The sequence below is a fragment of the Muntiacus reevesi genome, chromosome 5 (assembly GCF_963930625.1).
Source record: "Muntiacus reevesi chromosome 5, mMunRee1.1, whole genome shotgun sequence".
Taxonomy (NCBI): Eukaryota; Metazoa; Chordata; class Mammalia; order Artiodactyla; family Cervidae; genus Muntiacus; species Muntiacus reevesi.
In genome coordinates this window covers 19,940,980-19,963,572 of record NC_089253.1, presented here as the reverse complement: position 1 = coordinate 19,963,572, position 22,593 = coordinate 19,940,980, and the positions used below count along the sequence as shown (strand labels likewise).

The 22,593-nt window shown below is 39.8% G+C and overlaps 1 protein-coding gene across 1 annotated transcript in view; it reads left to right on the top strand.

The window, feature by feature from the left end:
• The first annotated feature begins 598 nt into the window (after positions 1–598).
• Positions 599–22,593, top strand: part of LUZP2 (leucine zipper protein 2) — a 483,423-nt gene continuing 461,428 nt past the window's right edge. The window contains exon 1 of the mRNA XM_065936761.1: positions 599–768. Coding sequence (XP_065792833.1) covers positions 707–768 — 62 coding nt within the window. The 5' untranslated portion in view covers positions 599–706. The remainder of the gene's footprint in view (positions 769–22,593) is intronic.

Below are 22,593 nucleotides of genomic sequence, written 5' to 3'. Positions count from 1 at the left end.
TAAGAACCTCGCAATAGCGATAGGGGCTCAGGGTGCATTTCTGGATGCTCTTCACTCCCCTGTCCTTCCATTCGCATCCGAGGAGTCACTACGCGTTTGTAATTCGAGTTAACATTTTAAACACTCTCTCCCTCCGGAGCACCGCTTTTCCAAACACGAACCAGGTGAGGGGCACTTGCCTGTGACTCTGAGCCTCTGAGAGTCTTCAGGGCATTCTGGCTCGCCTCCTGCCGCGGATGCAGGCTCAGTTACTGGCAGACTAGGTTTCTCCCCTGGCCCCCGCCCCGCACCTCCCCATCCTCTGGAGAAACGGAATAAAAGACCAGATCCCGGGCCCGGGACGTGCAGCCGGGTGAGCGCAGCCAGTTGGCCGAGCACGCGGGGCCATCGCCGGGCACCCCTCCCGCTCCCCGCGCCGCCTCCGGCGCGAGTGACAGCGCGCCCTCCGGGCTCGGGAGCGGCGGCGCCGAACAATCCGGGGCAGGGCTCGCCTCGCCGGTGACATCACTCCCGAAGATACTCCCCGCTCTCGGCGCCTGCCTTCGCGAGGCGGCCGTCCGTTTGTCGGTTTCCTTCCGTCCGCTGCTGGAGAGGGCTCACTGCCGGCCGGGGACAGAGCCGGGCACCGAGGAGGAGCGCCGGGACCTGGAGGAGGAAGCGGGGAGCGGAGGCAGCGGGGAAAGGAGGACCCCGGCAGGTGACAAGCATGAAATTCAGCCCAGCGCACTACTTGCTGCCTCTCCTGCCGGCGCTGGTCCTCGGCACCAGGTGAGTCCGGGAGCGAGTGACCCGAGGGGCGCTGCCCGCAGGTCACCGCTGGGGGCCAAGGACAGACGCCTCGGTCGTTTGCACCTCCCGCCTAAGTTGGGCTGGGGGCTAGGGGGAGGTCTCTATAATTCAGACTCTGAAATTCTTCTGGGGGAGTGGAACCCCTTTCTAGTTATCCGAGTCCTTAAAGAAATCCTCGTATTCCTCCCAGTGAGGGGACCGAGTGCTCCTTTCAAAGACGCGTTTCCCTCCAGCCCTAGTAGTAGCCGACAGATAACACGGGATTGGAGATAGCATAAAGGGAATTAGACCGACAAGGAGAAGATTGTCACCAGGCTCTGTCTCTGTACAGTGGAGCTGTCTCAGCAGCCACAGAGATTCCCTCCTCCCCTAAGTGTGTCTGATTTTAAGGCACGGGGAACCAGAGGGAAAAATGACAAATCTTCGGAAATGGTTAGCCGTGTACAAAAGTTCCCGGACTCGTGAAATAGACTGCTTTAACATCTTGATTGGACTGACTGGTCTTGGCCGTCATGCGAACAGGTCTAATTAAAGAGCACGCAGGCGATTAAAAGTTAGAAGACACTCTCAGAGTGCTGATGCAAGGACCCTAGTCAGAAACAATTAAGTACTGTGTTCCATCACTGGCCGTAGATGGGACATTAAGCCCAAGCACAGAGGAGCTATTTTTAGTGAAGGTTTAAAATGCAGTGATTGAAAAGAGTTTTGTGACTCCCCACTGTTGATCAAGTCCCAAAGTTGGTGATGGGTTTGCATTCTTCTTCCACAAGGGCAAAACAAAGGTGGACTGTTTCATTGCCCAGGACTGAGCCTTTATTCTGCATGGCCTGAGCATCATTTTGGCAGCAGTCTCTCTGCCTTGGCCACTATAAAATAAAATGACCCATACAGGATGAGGATCTTTTCAAATCTATGTGAATGGAAACCTTATCTGATTATGTGTCTGGTGGATAATAAAGAGGGGAAATAGGATTATATCTAATTCTGAAATTGAGAGGTATAAAGGAAAGTCATTATCTGTGAAAAGTCAGGGCAGCAAAATTCTTGATTCCACTTCTAGTGGACACACCCTCTATCAGGCTCTTGTAACTTTCTTTTGAGTGTGAGGACTATTTGATGTAGCCCCAAGAGTTGAAGAACTTAGTCGTTGCTTGCAAACAAAACCCAGGTAACTTTCCTAGGCTAAAATGCAGTATAAATCGGATTCTTTATTTTCTTTAGGGCTGCTCATTACTGGAGTTGACAAAATGCAGATGGTTTTAAAGTCACTGCCTCCTAATACTATAATAACTTGTTCCAATTACAGAGCCCATTTTAATGTCTGTGTTTAACTCTAAACAATTCAGTTTAAATCTTGCATAACAGTTATTTTTTAAAATGTCCTGCCTTTTACTCTGAACTCTTGTGTTATGGTTTAGTAATTACTTGTGGCTTCTTCTAGAGAAAGCAAATTCTCCAAGTTTGGGGCACTTGAGTAGGTGCTTGTCAATAAATTCAGAAAATTATAAATATTTAAACAATGGAAACTGCCCACAATGATTTTTAAGTACAGTGAATCGTTAGTGTTCCAAAAGTACATTTGCTTTTTCAGGACACTATAATTTAAGTGACTCAGGAAACTCTGTAGTCTCTAACTTCCAAAGTTTTAATGTTGGTTATATAATGCAAAAACAGAGCCATCGGCTTATAAAACTTAATTCTTATAAATAAAAATTTTTTTTAAGTCAATGCACATTTTACAGCAAAAAACTGAATAAACTGTCCCTAGCTTACTTTAGATAGGAAATATCTGCAGTGTTTGTGGTATGTGAAAACTGACCAGTCTTCTTTAAATTTTCCCTCTTGCCCACTCAACAAAAAGAAGGCACTGGGCCTAAAATAGTGAAACTTTTCCTAATGGGCTGTGTGTCTTTTTATTGTGATTACTCTGTAACAAGTAATGTTACTGGATACCCCAATTACTTAGTGAAAATCAGAGAACTTGACAATGAATTTGGAACTATCAATATGTCATTTTGCCAAAAAGAACTTATATTTCAGTGAACTGTAGCAGAAGCCTATTCTCTTTGTAATATTTAAGAGTTCTTGTGGGCATTTGGTTAATGTGTGGGTTAGAACCTGAGCTGAACAGGTTTGCAAGAATAATTGCATTAGTAGAGATGAGCTTATTGTCCTGCTGAGAAGAAAACTCTTGTAGCCGAGCTATGGCCACCTGTGATAGTGGGTTTTCTAGCCAAAGACTTCTGGCTAACTTAATTTCTTGGTCAGTGGTCCTGTGTGTGAAGCCAAAGGCATTTCACTTGCTTCAGTCATGTTGAATGCATTAGCAGAGGGTGGCAGTTGCAAGATTTTCCTATATCTTCTGGGTGTTATCACTTGTCTTTTATTATTAAGTTCTTTTCAAAGTGTTAAAAATGTAGATCTGAGACTTTTGATGTGTACTTGTTTCAACATCTTTTTTCTGGGTATAGCTCTTTTATACCTTGCTGTTATCCTTCCAATAGGACTAAATTCAGTTCTGTTTTAAGGTAAAGGAATGTGTTCACTAAAGCAAATGCTCCAATTAGAGGATGGTTACTATATAATAGTGTTCTACCCACAAGGATGAAAACTCTAAAGCAGTTCTGCCTTTTAAATATGAATTTTTGAATAGCTTTCTGTTTTTGTTTGTTTCTTATGCCTGCATTTTCTGTAGCAACTTTAGATGCTGAAGCACAAAAAAATCCATCATTTTCACCATAGTGAACAACATCTATGCCCCTCAGTCAGAGCTACTTAATGTGTCCTGCGTGCGTGCATGCTAAGTCACTTCAGTTGTGGCCAACTCTTTGTGAGCCTATGGAGTGTAGCCCGGCAGGCTCCTCTGTCCATGGGATTCTTCAGGCAAGAATACTGGAGTGGGTTGTCATGCCCTCTTCCAGGGATCAAACTCATGCCTCTTATGTCTCCTGCACTGGCAGGCGGGTTCTTTACCACTAGCGCCCACCCTGGAAGCCCAGTTTGTCCTGAAAGAAAGCTAAATGTTCACCTCTTAACAGTAGCCAAGAACTGTTTTCTGTTTTACAGCTAAACCTCATAGATTTAAAAAGAGCTGTTTAATTTTCTAGCATATTGTCTCTCCTGTTTATAAAGTACATATAAATTTTTTTTTAAATGAGTTAATGTTATGAATAATATAGCTAATGCAGAAAGCCATTTAACCTATGCACAAATAAATGTGATCAAAGAAAGCAAACATATCTTCGGAATAGATTGACTATACTTTTAAACAGCCTTATTCTGTAGAAGCATTAAATGCTATTCGAAGGCAACCAGCAATTCATTTCAGAAAGAAGCAGCATAGGTTTAGAAAGGAATAGTAGGGTGAAAAAAGTCTTTAGAAGTTCTTGGTGAAAAGGGACCCATGGAGTGCTGGAGAAGGCTCATCCTTTTAGTCTGCTGAACCTCTTGTTCCTTTCTGCTGTGTTTCCACTCTTACTGCCTTTGGTTTTAAATGACTTAATGGGGAGAGAACGTGGCAGGGAGGAGTGAAGGTCTACTGACTTCTCGTGGTTTTCCATCAAGCCAGAACTTTAAGCAGATGGTCGGTTATAGTCCTCCCAACAGGAGTCACCTTAGAGGTGTGTCCTGGGCCCTCTGACCAGCAGTCATACCACGTGTCTATTTTGGAATCTTATTTTTAGATGGTACTATATATTGAAGATGCCCCAGGCTCCCATTTGCTCCACCCTAAATCTAACCAAGTTGATGGATAGGATAAAGGAAAGATGAGTTACAATAATAACCCAATAAGCACCAAAATATTTTCTCTGTAAACAAAATAAATTTGATATTGGTAGGAGTTTTAGTATAACTCCCCCACATTGATCTGTGAAAGTATATATGTATATTTTTTGTCCCAAGCCCAGAGCACAACGAGTCTTACCCTCTACATACCTTTATGTGATGCAGCATAAATGTCTTGGTAAAAATTGCCCCATTCTGTGTAACTGCACTAGAGAAATGTATTTTCTAGGCTAAGAGGATATTAGCAAAAATGTTCTGACTTTTTAAATCCCTTTTGTGCATCTTAATTGCCTGTTTTGAATAGCAGTATGTTTTTTTTTTAAATGACTTATTTGGGGACTATCTTTGTGCGTTAAATTTTCTTTATAACTAGTGAAAGAGACTTCTCAAATTGAATTGACAATACAATTGTCCCAGACCAAACTCTAAGTAATTGAAAGGGAGAACTTGATCTACCCACCAGTAAGCAAAAATCACTGCAGCCACTGGTGGGGCTTTATGGATGAAATTATGAGAAAGCATGAAATTATGCTTTCTCATGTATGTTATGAGAGTGCTTGTGTGTGGTTGGGTGCATGGGTGCCTATTTTTACTGACTTCTAGAAGAAAATCTTTTTTAATAAATAGTGCTACATCATTTAAGTAACCTGCTTAAGCAGATAATGTTTAATACTAACCTTTCTTCTCTAGAAAACCCCCCAAAATTCATTTGCATCTTCATATCTTAAGATTCAGAAATCTTTTCATATTCACACATCAAAAGTGCAAGTTAGTTATTCCATAAGGCATCAAGGCAATTAAGTAATAAATTAGTTACAAATACATATAGCTAGAATCTAGTTATGTTCAGAAATATTTATAAATAAACTTGTATAAATATTAACAATATTTTAAGCAAAGCTTAAATTGTGAACAGAGGAAAGAGCAAATAATGTCAGTTAAGCAGTATTAGAAATACCTTTTGCTGAGGATAATGAAAGAAAAAATATTTTGTAATCGACTTTAATAGCTGTGAAAAGAAGAGAAGCGAAAAGCAAAGGAGAAAAGGAAAAATATTCCCATCTGAATGCAGAGTCCCAAAGAATAGCAAGGAGAGAGAAGAAAGCCTTCCTCAGCAATCAATGCAAAGAAATAGAGGAAAACAATAGAATGGGAAAGACTAGAGATCTCTTCAAGAAAATTAGAGATACCAAGGGAACAGTTCATACAAAGATGGGCTCAATAAAGGACAGAAATGGTATGGACCTAACAGAAGCAGAAGATATTAAGAAGAGGTGGCAAGAATACACAGAAGAACTGTACAAAAAAGATCTTCACGACCCAGATAATCACGATGGTGTGATCACTTACCTAGAGCCAGACATCCTGGAGTGCAATGCCAAGTGGGTCTTAGGAAGCATCACTACGAACAAAGCTAGTGGATGTGATGGAATTCAAGTTGAACTATTTCAAATCCTGAAAGATGATGCTGTGAAAATGCTGCACTCAACATGCCAGCAAATTTGGAAAACTCAGCAGTGGTCAGCCACAGGACTGGAAGAGGTCAGTTTTCATTCCAATCCCAAAGAAAGGCAATGGCAAAGAATGCTTGAACTACCTCACAATTGCACTCATCTCACACTCTAGCAAAGAAATGCACAAAATTCTCCAAGCCAGGCTTCAGCAATACATGAACCGTGAACTTCCAGATGTTCAAGCTGGTTTTAGAAAAGGCAGAGGAATCAGAGATCAAATTGCCAACATCCTCTGGATCATCAAAAAAGCAAGAGATTTCCAGAAAAACATCTATTTCTGCTTTATTGACTATGCCAAAGCCTTTGGCTATGTGGATCACAATAAACTGTGGATAATTCTGAAAGAGATGGGAATACCAGACCACCTGACCTGCCCCTTGAGAAATCTGTATGTGGGTCAGGAAGCAACAGTTAAAATTGGACTTGGAACAACAGACTGTTTCCAAATAGGAAAAGGAGTACGTCAAGACTGTATACTGTCACCCTGCTTATTTAACCTACAAGCAGAGTATATCATGAGAAACGCTGAAGTGGAAGAAGCACAAGCTGGAATCAAGATTGCCGGAAGAAATATCAATAACCTCAGATATGCAGATGACACCACCCTTATGGCAGAAAGTGAAGAAGAACTAAAGAGCCTCTTGATGAAATTGAAGGAGGAGTGTGAAGAAGTTGGCTTAAAGCTCAACATTTAGAAAACTAAGATCATGGCATCTGGCCCCATCACCTCATGGGAAATAGATGGGGAAACAGTGGCTGACTTTATTTTACTGGGCTCCAGAATCACTGCAGATGGTGATTGTAGCCATGAAATTAAAAGACGCTACTCCTTGGAAAGAAAGTTATGACCAACCTAGATAGCATATTAAAAAGCAGAGACATCACTTTGCCAACAGAGGTCCATCTAGTCAAGGCTATGGTTTTTCCAGTGGTCATGTATGGATGTGCGAATTGGACCATAAAGAATGCTGAGCGCTGAGGAACTGATGCTTTTGAACTGTGGTGTTGGAGAAGATTCTTGAGGATCCCTTGGACTGCAAGGAGATCCCACCAGTCCATACTAAAGGAGATCAGTCCTGGTGTTCATTGGAAGGACTGATGTTGAAGCTGGAAACTCCAATATTTTGGCCACCTGATGTGAAGAACTGACTCATTGGAAAAGACCAATGATGTTGGGAAAGAATGAGGGCAGGAGGAGAAGGGGATGGAAGATGATGAGATGGTTGAATGGTATCACCGACTCGATGGAGATGAGTTTGGGTAAACTCCGGGAGGTGATGGACAGGGAGGCCTGGCATGCTATGGTTCATGGGGTCGCAAAGAGTCGGACACGATTGAGCGACTGAACTGAACTGAACTGAATCAACTTTAATGTTGTTCAACTTTCACTAGTTGTGTGATGTTAGATGAATTGCTTATCGTCTTTATCCAGTTTCCTCATGTAGAAAATAGGACTACTCATAGAAACTACCTGAAGGGGACTGTGGTAAAGACTGAGTACACCTAAAAAAAAAAAAAAGAGTTTACCATATTTCCTGGAATATAAAATTGCTTAACAGAGATTAGCCCATGCAGCTAGTACTATATGGTTAATATTTTCATGAAATTTTTGTGTCTGTGAATAAATGAAAACTTGGCTGCAATCAGTTGGAAGATAGAAAATTCACTAGAGTGACAGTCATCATGCAAACGAAAGAAAAGATTGCCAAAAGAGGGGAAGCAGGAAAAATAATGAGGATTATCTGGTAACTTTCCTGGCTCTTTAAAATGTGTTTTGATGGCCAAGTGCTGTGGACTTTCATGAACTCCATGAAAAATTGTGACATTTACTTTTACCATATAGAATATGATTGAGCACAAAAGTACATACTTAGATATTTAACTTATATAGCTACAAGTAAGTTAAATTGCATTTAAAGTGCATAAATTGTTAAGTCAAAACCGTGAGCATAAGCATTAATGAATAAAAAAGGATGTGTTCAACCTGCATATACAAGATTGATACAAAAGTTTCTACAACTTTATTTTCTACTTGTTAATCAGTTTCATCATCCATCAGCAAGCTCTATAAAGTACAGAGATTTAGGAAAATTGCAGAAAGAAAATGTAGGTTTTTTTCTACTATTGACAACAATTTAAGAACTGCTGATATAGAAAAAGCTTAACTACTATATGTCTTAAGAAACATCACATAAAAGGGACTTTATACTAAGCCAGCTTGGAAAACAGCGCTAGAGATCGTGTGCTCTCAACTAGAGTGTGTATATTTTATCATAAACTCTTCATAGTTGTACCATGGAATTCTGACCATTTAATGAAAACAATGTGTATATTTCTGCCATAGATTACTCTATGTGCATGCATATGTGTCTGTGTATGTCAATTGAGTGGATCATAGAACAGGGAATAATTTGCTGCTTAGGGTAAAGAAAAGGCATAGATCATGTTAAATCTGCATCAGAAAAGGGCATGTATTTACTGGGACATTTAAAAATGTCACTTCATGTTTATAAGATGCAAAAAATAAAATATCAAAAGTAAACCATTTTATTCAGACACAAGCTAAAGTTCAACCAAATAAATGCTGTGCTTTGAAAATGCTTTCACAAACACTAGGAGACATTGTTATACTATAGGTAGTGATTGCTTTGCAATTATGTCTGACTCGTTTGGTGCTGCTTTCGAGTGTTTTAATCTCTTTGAGTGTACTTTAAAGAGTCTGTTATTGGGAAGCATGCTGTGAATGTAAGGTTGTGTTCTCATCCAAAGCCCGTCATATTAGAGGTGAGAAAACCAAGGTCCAGTATGACTGAGACCGGAGGAAACCAAAACAAGAAACCAGAACTTTCTGCAGTGCTCTCTTCTATCATATGACCACTCTCCACATCATTTCTTCTATAAGTAAGCCACATTGGTATAATTGCTGCCTACTTTATATCCCAAACTATTCTAGGTATTGTAGAGTATAAAGTAATTTAAGTCCTCTGGCCACACAGAATCGTGATAGAACAACAGGCTACAGTCAAAGGGAATTACAGTAATGAGTTGGACACCATTTGTTCACCTGTATTCAGCTTTTTTTTTTGAAGAGTGAGTTGACTTTAAAAAGATTCCAGGTCATTTTCAAAACCGAAAGCAGCATTACAAATGGGTTCTCACATTTGTACACAGTTTATGTGATAAGAGATACACCTATAATGATTCCTCTTAGCTTTTGACTTCTATTCTAAGGTGATTTTTTTGGTACCTTTGGAATCTTCTCTTTGAAGCTCTTTTCTGTAAGTGTATTTCCTGGGAGATTTGCTTGCATATTCCTTACCTATTAAACCTATACTGCAACTGTGTGGTATTGTTCAGTGGGTAGCCTACTGAACTATCTTAGTTCCTAAATATGTCCATGTCTACCTTTAACTCATGGTGACATTACATTTCGTTGGTTTATGTATCTCTCTATACTTTCATCATAGCCTATCAACAGTTTATAGTTAGTAACGTTTTTTAGGGTGAAGTGGTAATAGGTTTTATTCTACACATACATATCATTAACTTGCTTCCTTTGGATAGATTTCTTAACCATTTTGAGACTTAACTTTCTCATCTATAAGATGGAAAATAATAATGTTCAACATTTAATGCCATTAAGATTGAAGAAAGGATATTTAAGTTCTATTTTAGTGCATGCACATAGCTATATTTTTGGTCCTTCAAGAAATCCCAAAACATGTTAGCTATTACTGTGTGTAGAAATTAAAATTTAGTGTAGTGTGTTGATTTTATACTAGATACCTCAAGCAGTCAAAATTTAATATTTTTATTAAAAATCAAAGTAAATTATTCCCCTAAGTGAATTTCAAAGTTCTCAAGTGACACAGCCAAAATAATAAATCATAGTCTATTCCTCATATGATTATTCTAGGGGTAGGGTCTGGAGGAAATTGAACTCAGTGAAAATACTCCTTATGAAAACATGGAACAAAAAGCATTCAGTGACCTGCACCTTCTAAAGTAGTCCTTTCAGCTGAGCTAAGGTATCGACAAAGACGGATGCAGACTCCAGGCCAGCCTTTACCTCATGTCCCTGTAGATGATGTGACTTTCTGTGACTTCTCTTGTTTATCCTCAAAAGGGTTTCTAGTTCCACATCCTTCAGACTCTGTTCAACACACAATTCTGAGCTTCTAGAAACACTTACCCAGTGAGAGTTTGAGGTTAATGAGGTAGAGATTACAGAAAGCGTTTGTGGGATCCTATGTGTTAAATCCAAAGAACATGGAATAACAAACAGACTTTGAGTCAGTGTTCCTAGCTACATGAGTTTAGAAATGTTAATTAACATCCCTTTGGGCTTCTCTTGTGTCTCGAATGGTAAGGAATCTGCCTGCAGTGCGGGAGACCCTGGGTCAGGAGGATCCCCTGGAGAAGAGCATGGCTACCCGCTCCAGTGTTCTTGTCTGGAGAATTCCATGGACAGAGGAACCTGGCAGGCTGCAGTCCATGGAATCGCAGAGAGTCGGACACGACTGAATGACTAACACAGTCACATATTTCTCATCAATGAAGAGGCGATAACATTGCCTTTCTCATAGATTTGTCAAGAGGATCAAATAAACTAATGTACATAAAAAGTAATGTCTAGCACAGAGAAATACAACTCAGCATATTACCAATCTTACATCATTTGATTGAGAGGATCAGAGAGATTTTACCCTAACAGAATGTACTTGCATGTCAGAAAGAGCAGTCTTTAAAAACTTTTACTTGGTGTAGGTAAGACAAAAGTTTTGTTGTTCAGTCACTAAGTCATGCCTGACTTTTTGTGAACCCATGGACTGTATGTAGCACGCCAGGTTTCTCTGCCCTTCATTATTTTGCAGAGTTTGCTCAAACTCATGTCCATTGTGTCAATGATGTCATTCTACCATCTCAAAAGTGTTGGTGAACAGATTTTGGAAATCAACCGTGTCCTCCCTTATTATAGATGAAAACAAGCAAACAAACAAATACACCTGAATGGAGAATGCTTTTCTCCAGCTCATGTGGATGATTTGAGGCCAGTGTGATTAGGGTGACCTAATCAATTCCAGTTAGGAACACTGATTTAAACATGTACAACACCCTCAAGAAAAACAGTATGGAAAACGAGTATGATGAGCTAGCTTCTATTCTGAATTTGGTAGCTTCAAATTATGTTCTTAATAATGTTGCTAACCTAGTTAAATGTTAAATATAGTTATTGAAATTATATTACTGTATCACACAAATGCCTTTAAAGAAGGTTCATTTGTCAAGTTTAAGATGGCAGGATCAAAAGATACATCTTAGAGGAGTAGGACAGCATAAATACAAACAAGCCTTTGGACTACTTGAGGATTCTTGATTTTAAAATTAAGCAGTCTCACAGTGGGGTATGGTTAGTCTTGATCTCCACAGAATGGTGGAGAAGGGCTGGGACGGCAGAAGGAAATGAGAAACCTAATACTCTAGGACACTTTGAATGCTGTGTGCATGAGCAGAGATGGTAGGAGTAGAAAAGAAAGTCTGTAAGCATTCGCTTTCCTTTTTTTCTTTTTCTTTTGCTTTCTGTCATTTTCTTTTTAATTTTATCTTTCCTTATGCTAGCAGTCATTCAGTGCTGGTCTTTGCAGTAAACTAAGTCCTTAGCTTTGGACAGGAAAGGTGGGGCTGGGAGGTGGAGAGGGGATCATTTGAATTATAAAGGAAATAAGGAAATGCATGAAAAATTGAAGTGACGTATTGGCAAGAAGCAGATATGGTTGAGTAAGCTTTATAACGTTGAGAACATCTTCAGATGCCACAAAGTGAAATGTGAGCTCATTCTACAAAGAAAAGTTCATAGAAAAATGTTCATATAAAAATGGGGGCAGACATTTTTTTCTGCCACTACAATTTAGGAAAATATTGAATCCCTTATCTATGTCTTTATTTCATTTGTTATTGTATACAACATTTGAATTACAGATTCATCCAGTAATGTTGAGGACTAAACATTGCCCTCCAGGGTGCCAGATGCTTACTCTCTGTCACTCAGCCCTTACTTTCTTGCATCACATTAATTATACCTGTACCTGTTTTATCACTAAAGAGAAGGAGTTTGGGGCAAATTAAACACTTAGTCCACATTTTCCTAGATCTTAGCTCATCATTTCTAAGAATCATTTTATGAATGAAACTATAGCAATGCCCATAACATCTAATCTCTGTATAAATTCACACTGAAGAAAAAAAAATAACTTAAAAATAAGAATTGCTGAAACTAAACTGTGCTGGCAAGTATCTGCATGATTGCATGACATGGGACAGGCTACATTAAAAGCATTCTTAAAGGAGCCAAATAAATGTGTTAGTTTTAAACTTGATAAATTGGAGCCGTCATTATAAGTACACAATTTGCAAGTTAATTTCAGTACTTCTATGTAGAAAACATATGTGTGGCAGACCAATATTTTTCAAAGTACACTCCTCAGTGTACGTAAGTCAGAATCCCTGGGACATTAGAAAGTCTACTTCCTTGTTCCTACTGCAGACAGGTTAGATTTTCTGAGGAAAGGGCCAAGGAATTTTCATTTGAATGTGGAATTTGGACGCTTTCTATACACAGGAAAATTTGAAAACCAATATTTGAAACTGTAGCGTCTACAACACTTTGATATCTTGCACGTTGGCTTAATGTGGACATTGCAGAAAGATGGAAAGACAGTGCTGCTTTGACAGAAATCACATCAATTTTCATATGTAGGTAAATACATTTAATAGATGAGTATCTTGTCACATGCCAGGCTGCATTTATCAGTCACGTTACATGAAAATAATTCTCTGCCTCCTCTGCTTCTCTACAGAGGACTGAGCAAATGCTCAAATAAACTGAATGATATAACTATATGACTTGGATTTATCAAGGGGTAACTCTCTTTAGAAAATACTTGACAGTGAGGTGAAATCTTACAGATAACACTGAAAAGAATGAAAACTTACCTCAACATCCTTCTTCATGTTCATCAGTTCAAGGTATATGATAAAGAGGCGGTGAAAACTAAGATCTGCACTTGAAGCTATATAAATGCCTGTTGTTCTTCTACTTGGGGCAGGAAATTTGAGTTTTTAGACCAAGTAGGAATAATATTTAGCCTGGTAAAAATGAAACTGTTGATCCCCCTCACCTTCATTAGCAGCAGTTGGTTTTGACTGATGTGGAAAATCGAATTGATTCAATTAATTTTATTCAATTGAATTAAATTGATTCAATTAATATTAATTTCAGTTAATATTAAATAGAATATGCAATTGTGTCATCCATACTGTCTTAGTTCTCATCTTCTCTGCAATATTAGTTCTTCTGGAGTAATAAAGAAATTGAAAGATGATTTGATAATAGTGAAGAGCTAACAAGTAATATCTTAAACTAGGTTAATCCTCACAGAAGACTTCCTTGTGAGGTGGTTGCTATTGTTGCTTTTCTTCTATATCTGTGGAAACTAAGGCACCGCAGGGATTAGACTACGACTCCTAGGCTATAAAGTGGTGGGTGAAAGTGAAAAGTGAAAGTGTTCATTGCTCCCCCCTGTTTCCTTGTGGCTCAGATGGTAAAAAATCTGCCTATGGCGCAGGAGACCTGAGTTCCATCCCTGGGTCAGGAAGATCCCCTGAAGAAATAAATGGCAACCCACTGCAGCGCTCTTGCCTGGAGAATTCCACAGACAGAGGAGCCTGGAGGGCTGTGGTCCACGGGGTCCCAAAGAGTCGGACTCAGCTGAGTGACGAACACTTCCCACTCCTGTCCGACTCTGCAACCTCCTGGGCTGGGGCCCGCTAGGCCCCCACGTGCTGCTGTGTTTATCCGCCCAGCCCTGTCTGACTCTGTGAGCCCGGGGACTGTGGCCTGCCAAGGCTTCTCTGTCCGTGGGGATTCTCCTGCTTTGCCAGCCGATTCTTTAGCAGCCGAGCTCCCAGGGAAGCTCCCAGGTGACGCGAAATGAAAGTCTCTCAGTCATGACCGACTCTTTGCAACCCCATGGAATTCCCCCCTGGCATTCTCCAGGCCAGAACACTGGAGTGGGTAGCCTTTCCCTTCCCCAAGGGGTCTCCCCAAACCAGGGATCAAACCCAGGTCTCCCACATTGCGGGTGGATTCTTTACCAGCTGAGCCACGAGGGAGGCCCTAGGCTCCTAGGTAGTGGAGCCTAAAGTCAGAGACCAGATAGCCCTTTAGCCCACCACTGTGCTGAAGCGTCTCCTAGTGTGTAACGTGAAACACTGGAATGACCCTAAATCGGAAATAGCCTCCTGTGTTCTGATTTACACATTGAGAAGTTGTAAATATGTGACTTCCTCTCACGCTCTAAGCTCACAACTAAATATGACAAAAGATCCTTTCTTTATAGTTCTTACAAAAATAATGTTCATTTTGTTTTGTTTACATTGTGAAAGAAAAATAATCATGTATTTGTATAATACTGTCTTTCTTTGTGGATGTCGCTTTTCAGAGTCACACCAGCGACTTGTAGTGTCTTACTGTTTGGCTCCAGGTGGCTTCCAGGTTTCAGCTGTGGAGCTTAGAAACCCTTCCTACCTGTGCAATCCTGGGGAAGTTGTCTTACTGCCTGGGCTTATAATTTAATTTTTAAAATTATAACAGTAGTTAAAGGTTATTGTTAGATTTCTATGTGTAAGAACTGTACTACACATTTCTTTAGGATTACTTTAATTAATGCCCTTTTGTACTTCATAAAATTACTTTATAGATTAGGACATTGAGGATCAGAGAAGTTAATATATCTAAAATCACAAAATTACTAAGGTAGAGGTGAAATTTGAGCCAGTGAATTAATAGGCATAGCTTCAAGGTCTGGGTCTTATACAGTGAAAATTAACACTAAAATCTATGATGTCAGGCATTTGGAAGGTATTTCAGAAACAAAGGAGTTGATGAAAATCACAGGAGATCGGAGCACGTATCCACATATGTGCAATGTGGATTCACGAGCCGAGGTGTCTGGTGCACACGAACCTTCACAATATCCCCGTGTCATGAATAGTGTCATTTTTTTTTCTTTTACAGATGTTAAACACAACAGACTCATTGTTTGAACTCAATCTATCTTAAATAATAATAGTGATAATAATGGTAGTCAGATTTTCCCTAGAAAGTTGAAAACAGTGCTGTTTTACTGGAACTGCACTTCCACCGGTAGCCAGAAGATGGCACTGCGAAGTGAGAAGTACAGTACAGTTGTCTCCGGTCTAGATTTCACCCATTTGGACGGACACATCGGAAAGTTGATGTCTAAAATAATTTGGCTTCATTTCACACCAAAATAATTATGAAAGAGATACATGTATGTATACTCGTGTACATATACTTTATAGTCTATATCATATATTTGTATGCATGTTATTTAACAGTTTTTTTGGGGGGGTTATCCTTGAAAATAGACTTTGTTTATAAATCAAACAAAGCTTGAACCCATTCATCACTACAGTGACTCCTACAAGTCTTGTCCCTCCTAAGTGGAATTGGACCTGAAATTTTAATAATGTACCCATTTCCCCTATGTGCCCTTACTTAAAAGAATCTTCAAGGACAGACTTGTCGGGAAGAAGACATTATGTAAGGGAGACGAGAGCGTCTGACATTTTTATAGTACTTAAATTTTAATTTTTATACATGCTCATATCTTTTCACATTATCCTGTGTAGCAGTTGGTAATGACTCCTTTTTGTAGATGAAGAGACTGTTAGTAATGTCAGGTGGGTGGCCCAGAGCCAGGGCTGAGTGTCACGTTCACAACACCAGCCTTACCTCGGGACCTAGACAGCTGGGGTGTGCAGGAGGAGAGTCGCCTTGTCTCGGCCTGCTGTGGCTCCTGTGACAGATCAGCATAGCTCGGGTGACTCAGGCTGTAAAGTTGCCTCCTCACAGCTCTGGAGGCTGAGAAGCCAGAAATTAATATGCTGACATATTCGGTGTCTAATGAGAGCCCTTTTCCTGGTCTGTGGACTGTGGCCTTCTCTTTGTACCCCTCCATGGCGGATTAGGCAGGAAGCCCCGTCTTGTGTATCTGCTTATAAGAGCACAGTGGACTCTGCCCTCATGATATAATTATTTCCCAAAAGGCCTACCTCTTAATTCCGTCCCTGTGAGGATTAGGGTTTCAACATATGAATTTTGGAGGAACACAGGCATGCATCCGTGACATAGCTATTGAAAGATGAAGCAAATGCTCTCAGCCTGGTAATATTAAAGGAGATGGCCCATATGCAGTGTTTGAGCTGTTTGGTCATACATGACTTTGGCCCTGTATTAACTGTGTACCTTTTATAAGTCAGTGTGAGTACCTGCCTCTTTAATCAGTTAAGATTCAATTTCTTGGTATGTATCAGAAAATTCCAAGTAATAGTGGCTTAAGCAAAATAGAAGTTCATCTTCCTCTCATCTGGGATGTACTTGGGAGGAGGAAATGCAGGGCTGGTTGATTCTCATGGACAGCAAGCAGGCCTGCATTGTAAATTTCCTGGTCCTGGCGTATGTTTACCTTCATCAGCTCATACCCCCAATCAAAGATATATATACTGTTTTGTGACTGTTGATATAAAGATGATATATTAATACTATGTATACTTAAGCCTAAAAGTTCACTTGTTTTTCTATTTTAAAAGAATTTTAAAATGTTTATGGGCCCTTAAAAGTGTCATGAAAGCACTGTGCCTACTGAGCCTAATGGACCTGTTGGCCCTGTCAGCGGGACCCAGGCTCCTTCCAGCTCTCTGCTCTCTGAGCCTGGCCTTTATGATCCAAGAGCGCTCAGGTCATCCTTTTGAACAGCAGCGTGGGATAGGGGCACACCATCCTCCTTTTCCAAATATTTTGCTAACCATAGTAGAATAGTACAACAGCTTTGCTCCCTGGTGTCTCAGATTGCAGGAGACCTGGGCCTGATCCCTGGGTCAAGAAGATCCCCTGGAGAAAGGAATTGCAACCCACTCCAGCAGTCTTGCTTGGAGAATTCCATGGACAGAGGGGCCTGGTGGGCTACAGCCTATGGGGTTGCAAAGAGTTGGACACAAGTAAGCAACCAACACTAACTACCCAGTTAAAAGGTAGGCTGAGACTCGCAGACCCTTTGCTTCAGTGATATATGCAGGTGTAAATCAGTTTTTTCTTACTAGGAGACAAATGGAAAATGAATATTGGAAGCTGTGTCTTATTCACTTGGTCTTCTTTCCTGCTTCTCAAATTCTTTGCTAGGTAAATGGTTCCCATTACTCTAAAATGTTTTCCTATTTTGAGTACAACAGAGTAGAAGATGGGTATCTCTCACTAGAAATTAAAATCTAAGCAAAACAGATAATGATAAATTTTCTCTTTTGGTTTATAGGTAAGGCAAAAGCTTACATCACTGGAATTTTGGCTAAGAGATAGGAACCAAACTAGGGAATAATTTGAGCTTAAAAATAGAGGTACTTATAATTATTTTTATGTGACTCCTAAATATTTACTAGCAATAAAGTAATGTCAGTAAATGACCAAGTCTTAAACTTAGTGCATCTGTTCTGGAGGTGACCACTTTAAAGGCAAGGTTCACATATATTTTATGGCTTCGTATTGTGCTTTACACGTAAGAAATACTCAAATATGTGCTTGACTCTTTGCCTCGTTGTTGTTTTTCCTTGCACTTGTTTACTTGTTTTTTTTTGTGTGTGTGGATGGAAAGAATATGATATAGATGATTTTAAAATTTTAAAGTCAATGATGCTAATTTTTTTAAGGAACTTGTGTCTACCACTTAGCTTAACCTCCAAACCATGTTGTGAACATATTCAGCTAGCATCCACATTTATGTATGTTTGTATCTTAAATTATCAGAGGCTACCATTTTTTTCAAAGTCTCCACCTTATAAGGAACTTTTCCTCAGGGAAAAGAAAAAGAGGGTTGAAAATAATTTTTCGTACAGTTTTGTGTAATGGGAGGGGGGATACCGTGGTTACCGCAACAGAGTGATTGAAATAGTGGATCTTCGATACTAAGCTGAGTAGGGAAAGAGGTTAAGCCAAGATGGTGTTGGAAGCGAAGGAAGAGGTTATGGGGCTAGTTGTTTCCACAGGGCTACTGAACCATCTTGTGGTAGGTACAGGCTGAAAAACCAATTGTGATGGCAGCCAAATATAAGTAGTATTAACATTAAGAACCTTCCTCGATTCATAACATTTCACATCTCAGTGGGTCTTCTCTGTTGCAGCTCTTACTTTTATGAAAGTATAAACTAAGGTTCCTAGATACCAAATGTCTTATCAAAAGTGCTACAACTATTTAATGGTACAGTCAAGACAAAGGGGGATAAAGCTAATGTTTTATTGCCAATACAGCATCAGTCTTTCATAAAACACCAGGAGAATTTGATCATAATTTGAGTTTAACTAATATAAAGCTGTCTAAAAATAAATAAATTAACAATAATTCATTTCAAATGTCTCAATTGTTTCTAACACAAATATAAATGTTAAAGAAGCCAGAGTGACTTTGAGTCCCTATTTGGTTTCTTTCTAACACTTACCACAAAGTTTAACACTAATTTATATATAGTAAATAGAGCTTGTCTTGTCAAAATGGGTCTTTTAATGGAAATTATATTTACTGACATGCCAATTAACCAAAAATGAAGTCACTTTTGCCTGCTTTTGAATTCACAAAAGACTTGATTTGATCATGTCTGAACTGGAACCATCTATACAAGAAAGAAATGCTGCACGGAAGAGCCCATTATGACTCCATGTTGGGTCTGTTACTTTAAACTTTGCTTCCTGTTGTTTTTGTTCACTGAAAGGATACTGTTTATATGTAATGGCCTGCCTCAGGAACCCTGCCCCTCTGCCTGAATATTAAACCAAAGGTGCCTTTGTTCAGGATCCTGTCCACTTGTGGATGCCTAAAGGAAGGGAGAAATTAACACACCCTCTCACCAAGGCTTTCCTGATAGCTCAGTTGGTAAAGAATCTGCCTGCAATGCAGGCGACCCTGGTTCAGTCCCTGGGTTGGGAAGATTCCCTGGAGAAGGGATAGGCTACTCACTCCAGTATTCTGGACTGGAGAATTCCATGGACTGTATAGTCCATGGGATCACAAAGAGTTGGACATGACTGAGCGACTTGCACTTTCACTTTCACTGCACTCGCCAAGGCTGGCTATTCCAGGTTATATTTGTGGGATTAATGGGCTTTTTACCTTGTTTTCTCACCTACTACCCCCCCACCCCACCCCACTCATCTTTGCTGTATAAAAGAAACTGGCATCCAGACACTGACAAAATGGTTATTTTGAGACATTAGTCTGGCATGTTTTCAGTCAGTTGGCTTTCTGAATAAAGTCATATCCCTTGCCTCAGTACCTCATCTCTTGAATTTATTGGCCTGTCATACAGTGAGCAAAGCGAGCTTGACTCGGTAACAGAAAGTCTATACAGAGTCATAAGATCATTAGTCATGATCCTGTAGTAATCATTGGTAACATTTTATTTTTATAATCAATGTAGCAAGTAAGAGAAAGAAATGAATGAGATTTGTCCAAGACCAACAACTGTGTTTTAAAGCACAGATATTTGGAAAACATAAATTTATCCGTAGCTACTTTAAATTATGTTCTGCTTTGATTGTTTAAAGAATTGGAAGTGTAAAGATTATTTTTTTTAATATGCTCAGCACCTGTATACCAGCATTTCATCTGTGACTTGTCTCTATCCATCATCCGTTACAGCTATAGTAAGTTGCAGGGCCAAGATTTGGACCCTAGACTCTGATTCCAAAGCTTGGATTGCACCTTGAAAAATCAGTTGATGAATCCCATTTGTCCTAAGCAAAGGCTAAATTGTGGTAGAAATGTGTCAATTGTTCTTTCAGGAAATCAACAGCTTTTGTCTACCCATCACCTTTCAAACAATGAATGTAGTGAGTGTTTATCTCAAAGAAGTGATGAAAGGGTGATCGGCTGGGAAAATAAGAGTTGCTAGACAGAATGCTAAGTGGAGGGCAAAGCGGGAATGGAACCGATTTTGTGTTCTGATGTTTTCAAGTATAGTACATTCTGCATGCACAGTCAGGATTCCCTATTGTAAAAAAGAATTGCATCCGGAACAAGCAAAACAAACAAACAAACAAATAAAAAAGACCTTTGGAATGTTTTAAAGATGAGTGATGAGCATAGAGACTGTAAACAGATGCTCATAGTATATCACTGGCATTGAAGTAGAGTTTTTAGAAGAGGAGACTGGATTATTGGGGGGAAAATGCAGTCTGTGACTGTTTTCTGTGTTTTTTTTTTTTTTTTATTTGTTTTCTTCTTGCTATAAAAAGAACATACAAGACAAACTAGCACAAAGAGGGACATAAATAGTTGGTGGTGATGAGTCCCTTATTCCTCATTCATAGTGAAACTGAGGTACCGTAACATGAGAAGAATGGGTTTGGAATAAGTGAGTTTGCCTCATAGCTGAGTGACCCTAAACAAATAAAGGAGCCTCCACATCTCAGGAGAGCTGAGAGTGGGGTAGCAGAATATGGAACTGAAGGGGACCAAGTGTCCAAACGTAAGAGTAAATTTCCCCACTGCTGGGAGTAGAGAGGAGAAAGCTGTACAAGGCGTCACAGAACTAAGTGACTCTTCTGTGGTTTTCAGCGCTTGAAAATATACAGGAACAAAAAAAAAAAGTATACAGGAACAATGTCGTTTAAGAAAATAAATCTCAGGAAGAAAACTGCTATGTATAAAGGCACTACCATTAATAATAATAATAATTTCAAAGTGATAACTTCTAAGCAGAATTGTAAAAAGTGAGTGAAAATAGATGGACCAATTTGCCCATCTTCCATACTAAAATATATCCAGTTCAGTTCAGTTCAGTTCAGTCGCTCAGTTGTGTCCAACTCTGTGACCCCATGAATCGCAGCATACCAGGCCTCCCTGTCCATCACCAACTCCCAGAGTCTACCCAAGGCCATGCCCATTGAGTCAGTGATGCCAACCAGCCATCTCATCTTCTGTCATCCCCTTCTCCTCCTGCCCCCAATCCCTCCCAGCATCAGGGTCTTTTCCAGTGAGTCAACTCTTTACACGAGGTGGCCAAAGTACTGGAGTTTCAGCTTCAGCATCAGTCCTTCCAATGAACACCCAGGACTGATCTCCTTTAGGATGGACTGGTTGGATCTCCTTGCAGTCCAAGGAACTCTCAAGAGTCTTCTCCAACACCACAGTTCAAAAGCATCAATTTTTTGGTGCTTAGCTTTTTTCACAGTCCAACTCTCACATCCATACATGACCACTGGAAAAACCATAGCCTTGACCAGACGGACCTTTGTTGGCAAAGTAATGTCTCTGCTTTTTAATATGCTGTCTAGATTGGTCATAACTTTCCTTCCAAGGAGTAAGTGTCTTTTAATTTCATGGCTGCAGTCACCATCTGCAGTGATTGTGGAGCCCCAAAAAATAAAGTCTGACACTGTTTCCACTGTCTCCCCATCTATTTCCCGTGAGGTGATGGGACCAGATGCCATGATCTTAGTTTTCTGAATGTTAAGCTTTAAGTCAACTTTTTCACTCTCATCTTTCACTTTCATCAAGAGGTTTTTTAGTTCCTCTTCACTTTCTGCCATAAGGGTATGGTTATATAAATTTGAATGAAAATTGTCACATAAGTGAATTTTATGTGACTTACATACTTAAGAAAATTTTACATTAAGAATTTATATATATAAATAACGTATTATAACTAAGATATTATCACTATCTACAAATGCATTTCATAATTTTCAAATAGAGTCAGATACTTTATTGGAGTCACAAATGAGTGGGACAGATCTGCCTTTGTTCAGGCACTGCACACACACACACACATGCATACACAAACACACATACACACACACACATACACAAACACACACTCATACACACATATGTGCACATGTGTGCTCCATCCTCCACCTTGTATAAAATTGTATAGTAACTATATAGTCTTTCCTGTGTTGAGGTGAGAAATCAATTGGTCAGAAATTTTTCATGGTTAATTTCCAACCTCCATAAGAGGAGAAAATTAGAATATAAGAAGCAAGAAAAATAACAGAGTCAGTCTTATGTTCTAGGGAGTTGACAGGATATCAGTTTGGTCTTATAGCCAGCCTCCCAGCATGTGAAGTATTCATATGAAAAGATAACTGTTGTGATGAATTTAGAGGCTGCAGTAGACCTTTTTGGTGCCTAGTCTAGCTGTTCTAGGAGTGGCCCTTTTGCCTGTTGCCTTTCATGGCACCAGTTGCTTTTGGTTATACTGACAGCTAATGAATAACCTAAAAAATAACAGATGAATGGCCTTAATGAGATTTTCACCTAATTCTATGCTTTATTCATCCGCTCTTTCACCACCTTTTCCCATCCCTAACCTGTCCTAATGGAGTCTATCTCTCTATTCCTATGAATTTTCTCCCCCATTTCACTTGCACCCC